Below are 4,490 nucleotides of genomic sequence, written 5' to 3'. Positions count from 1 at the left end.
AGCCTTCAAGTTTGTGATAATTGTTATAGTAGTCTAGGAAACTAATACAGAGGTCTGCATTGGGATATTTTTAAAGACCGTGGCTGGTAGGGGCTTTTTTCCTGTATTGACTGGAACCCAGACTAACTGTGAGAGGTTGTCAGTTGTCTTTCTGTGTGCTCAGGAAGAGGACAGTGAAACAAGATTTGGTGAACACACAGAGTCATCTTTGCTGCACTTTTACTGAGATGCATGCAGGGAGCAAGGGGCAGAGACTTGGAATAGAGTCCCACTTTTAGAGACAGTTTCAGGAGCTGTTGGGCTGTTCACAGGATTGCTGCAGGTCAAAGCAGGACAACAGTAGGCTAGTAGGAGGGAGGGAAGGCAGAAAGCTTGAGGACAGAGCTCACAACACATAAGTGAGTGATCCATAGTTGTACCAGATTCCATAGAAAGAAAATAGTAGGGTCAAGCAGAAAAGCAGGAACCTACACCTGCAAAATGGGTATGAAGGGCAGGTTCCAAGGCCGGACATGAAGCCACAGGTGCTGGTGCCTGCCCCCATTTGGGCAGCTACTCAAATATTACTTGAAAGCAGTAATTACCTGCCTAGCTCACCCCCAGAGAGAGTGTTAGGATTGTCTTTTTCATCATCGTGTCTCTAGTTTCTAGCTCAGTGTAGATGCCCAGTGAATATTTGCCCAGCCTTTCATCAGGGTGATGTTTTTAATCAATGGATCATATCACAGAAATTTCATGCTTAAGCTCTCCATTGCCTGAAGGAATCAGCCTTTACAGGATGTCTTGAACTTGCCTTTGTCCCTGCCAGAGCATATGATCTCTCTTGGGCTTCTGTGCCTTTGTACCTGGCATTATCTTGCTCTGGATGATTTCTTTTTTCCTTTTCCGCCTAGTGAGGACCTGCTCACCCTTGAAGATCCAGGTCTAATACGTGTCCGTGAAATCTTCCCTTACTCCCCCAGGTAGTCATACCATTCCTCATTGGGTTCCTCAGCATCCTTTGTACTTAATTTATATGGTGCAGCAAAATTGAAATCATTTCTTTATTTGTCTATTTGTTCCACTTGACTGAATTTTGCATTTTTCATTCACCTTCTTGTCCAAATGCCTGGTACATAATAAGCTCCAATAAATTTTTCTTATGGAAGAAACATCACTTCTAGCAGCTGCAGAGGCAACTACTAAACCTGGTACTTCTAGCAGCTGCAGAGGCAACTACTAATAGTTCTAAGGAATGGAGATAATATGACTATTGATTAATTAACTGGCTATTGATTTATTATTCACCATGGGGAATATAGATGGAAGAAATAAATAAGAAAAAAGAAAAATGGGTTGGAGTGTCCCATTTTTGGAAAACAACAGTAATTACGGCAAACATTTCTATATTAATTTAAAGTTTATAAAAGGCTTTCACATTATCTTATTTGTCCTCATTATAACATGGTGAGAGACATATGGCTAGTATGGAGGTTCAACATGTAACTTATCCAAAGATTGTGCAGTTGCATGGATAGTAAGTGTATGTAGTAGGAGTTATAGCTTAGCCTTGTTAACTGTAAATCTTGTGTTTTTTCTCCATAACTCTTGTGGACTACTCTCTCATATAAACAAGTGAGCAAAGATAAGAAGAAAAGAAAGAAGGAGAAAAGGGGTTTAGATAAGGGAAAGTTGTTTTAATACATATTTTTTAATATCCACGAATAACTATGTAAGGTAGACATTCTACAGCCAGGGCAACAAGATTGGGGAGGGAAATTAACTTGTTTCATATACCTCAGCTAATAAGCAGCAAAGATTGGATTCAAACTCAGGTTTTCTCTCTCTCTGAAGCCCTGTTACTTTGCTCTACTCTTGTGTCACCTGTTACGCCCTAGGGTGACTGGGGAGAGGGTTCTATCTGTGTCTTGGTTGTCCCCTGCCTCTCTCACTGTGCGAATTTGTTGGAGAATCAGAGCTACAGTTTCTTTGATACTCTGTCCCTCACAAGCACTTGCGACCTGCACACAGCATCTCTGCAAGATTTAAAAGGAATCACTGATGACCTGCTGAGGTATTTTCATTTTGTACTTGGAAATGATTAATCTTGAGGCTTTGTGATGACTCTTGCCACAAATAGCTTTCTTTAATCCGTAATATTTTGCATTTAAGAAATGAAAATAATGAAACAATCCTGCTGTGAGGATATGTTTACATTATATGTATGTGATACCGACCAAGATAGAAATCTACCTGAAATGGATTAGAAAAAAAAGAATTGCCTTAAAAAAAAACCAAAAAAAAAACAAACTCTATGTCTGTGTCTTATGGTCACTCTGTTTGTACAAAACAAAACAAAACAAAACAAAACAAAACTCTATGTCTGTGTCTTATGGTCACTCTGTTTCTGCCAATCCTAGCCTCTCTTTCTCGTATTTTTTTTCTTCTTTAGCATATAGGATAAAATATTTCTGTTGTGTTTTTTATAGGTGATATTTCAGATGCTTCTTCCACTTTGCATTTAGTCCCTCATGGTGGTCCTGTGATGCCAAAAGGAGGCCAATACTTTTAGTTTGAGGTGGCTGCGATCATTGATTAAGGGCAGAGAGAAGTGTTTCTTCCTAGGGTTGGAAACTGCATGCTCCCGACCTCTTTTTTGACTCTTAGTCTTTGCTGCCTGTGCAGTTCCAAGTCGGGTCAAGGTAACCACAAGGGCACTTTTAAGAAGAAAACTGGGACAAAACTACAAACAGGTGTTCTTTGGTAACTACTGAGGAAAGAGGATCTGGTCCAGAGACACGTGGCTTTCACTTGTTGAGAACCTTTAGCCAGAGCCTGTATGCGTATTTTAGTTTTATTCTTTTTCCCGTGCCCCCAGAGCCACGGTGTACCTGCTGTTGCTCTCAAGACTCTTGCCAACAGTGGCATCTGCTCGGTGTAGCCATCAAGAATTTGAATGTCAATATCTTTGCCTTGAAATGAATGGAAAAGTATTTGTCACTCAGCGGCAATCATTCTTCAAATAAAAGGTTAGCCAGACAGGGCCCTTAATCAAAGAGTCGGTCTTTTCTGTCAGCAGTGCCTTTTAAATAGCAATGATGAAGGCTGGCTGTCAGGGTAGGACTTGATGAGCGAGATGATTGATCTGCATAAATCATTTTCTTTTAACATTGTCAGCGAAGAGTAAATTGGTGGGACATTTTGGGTATTAGCTGTGTTGAAATTAATATGCAGTATCCTAGGTGTGTCCTCATTCATGTAGTCCTCATAAAAGAAGGTAGAAATTAAAAAGAGGCTTTTAGGCGTGCATTGTTCTAACAAGAAAGTTGCACCATTCTTCCTGCTGTGGTCATCATCTTGCATGCTAAATTCAGAAGTTGAGTATGTAGCACATTTTACAAGCTCCAGAAGGAATCTAGTTAATTTGGGAATTAGCTAGAGTCAGTAGCATTTAACAACCAGTAAATCTGTAAAGACTCACGGTTCAGAGGAAAAAAAAAACAAAACTAAGAATGGATCCTGTTTTTAAAGGATAGGGCATCGTGCTGTCGCAGAAATGGCCTCAGCTTCAGATCAGGTTTTGGCTTAAATCTGCATGCCACCATTTCCAGGTGAGTATCCTTGACCATGATACTTAACCTTTTCTGAGTCTATTTCTTTGTCTTTAAAAACAAGATTCCATTAATTACATTTGGTGGGCTCGCTTTTGGTGTTAAAGAGAATAATGTGGGTGAAAACACCTAGCATATTACCTGCAAATAGTGAGAAAGAGCCCTTTTTTCTAGTCAAACAAAATGCCCCATACCTAGAACCGTGGCTGATAAGTCAATATCGAGGGCATACCCAGATGGTCAAAATAAACAATTAACTTCCTGTTTTCTGTCACTCCTGTGCTTGCTGGAATTGCTTATGGCCATTAAAAAAAATTTTTTTTTTTATATCAGAAACATGTTTCAAGGGGGCAGAGGAAATACCTAATTGCTGAGTAATGGGGCTTTAGGGCATGAGGTAGAAGGAATAGGTGAGAAATGTGGCCCAAAACACTTAGAATTTTTTTTTCTTTCTTGCTATTACTGTTTGGATTGTATGTCTGGGTTCATACTGTTCAATTTTGGAATGAACAAGTAAAACCTCTGCATCATCATGCTGGGATTAAAAGCAGGTCCAATGGAGCCATATTGCTGGGATCAAATTTCAAGTTTTCCACTTAATTGCTATGTGATTGCAGGCTAGATAGAAAATTGTCTCCTTAAGTCTCAGTTTCCTCACCTCTAAAATGGGATAGTAATAGTACCTATCTCATAGTGTTGTTAGGATGATTGAGTTAATACATAAAAAATAAAGCAAGTAAAAATATGTTGTGTATACATGTTAACTGTGATTACTATGAACGAATGATTAGTTAAGAAAGGAAAGATATTGCTGAAATTCAAGTGGGTCAAACCTATCAATGGAAGAAACATATTTAGATATAGGAGTCAATGATAATGGTATTTTGGAGTGAAATCTTT

At 39.2% G+C, this 4,490-nt stretch overlaps 1 protein-coding gene across 2 annotated transcripts in view; it reads left to right on the top strand.

Annotated features, from left to right (window-relative positions):
* The window catches only part of LRMDA (leucine rich melanocyte differentiation associated), a 977,969-nt gene that overhangs the window by 306,300 nt on the left and 667,179 nt on the right, over positions 1 to 4,490 (top strand). Inside the window, exon 1 of one of the 2 annotated variants that reach the window (XM_006915487.2) lies at positions 2,751 to 3,008. The exons of the other annotated variant lie outside the window; for it this stretch is intronic. Coding sequence (XP_006915549.1) covers positions 2,962 to 3,008 — 47 coding nt within the window. The 5' untranslated portion in view covers positions 2,751 to 2,961. Of the gene's footprint in view, positions 1 to 2,750; positions 3,009 to 4,490 lie in introns of those variants that run through there. 2 annotated transcript variants of the gene reach the window in all.

The sequence above is a fragment of the Pteropus alecto genome, unplaced genomic scaffold (genome assembly GCF_000325575.1).
Source record: "Pteropus alecto unplaced genomic scaffold, ASM32557v1 scaffold155, whole genome shotgun sequence".
NCBI lineage: Eukaryota > Metazoa > Chordata > Mammalia > Chiroptera > Pteropodidae > Pteropus > Pteropus alecto.
This window is presented reverse-complemented; position numbering and strand designations above follow the sequence as displayed.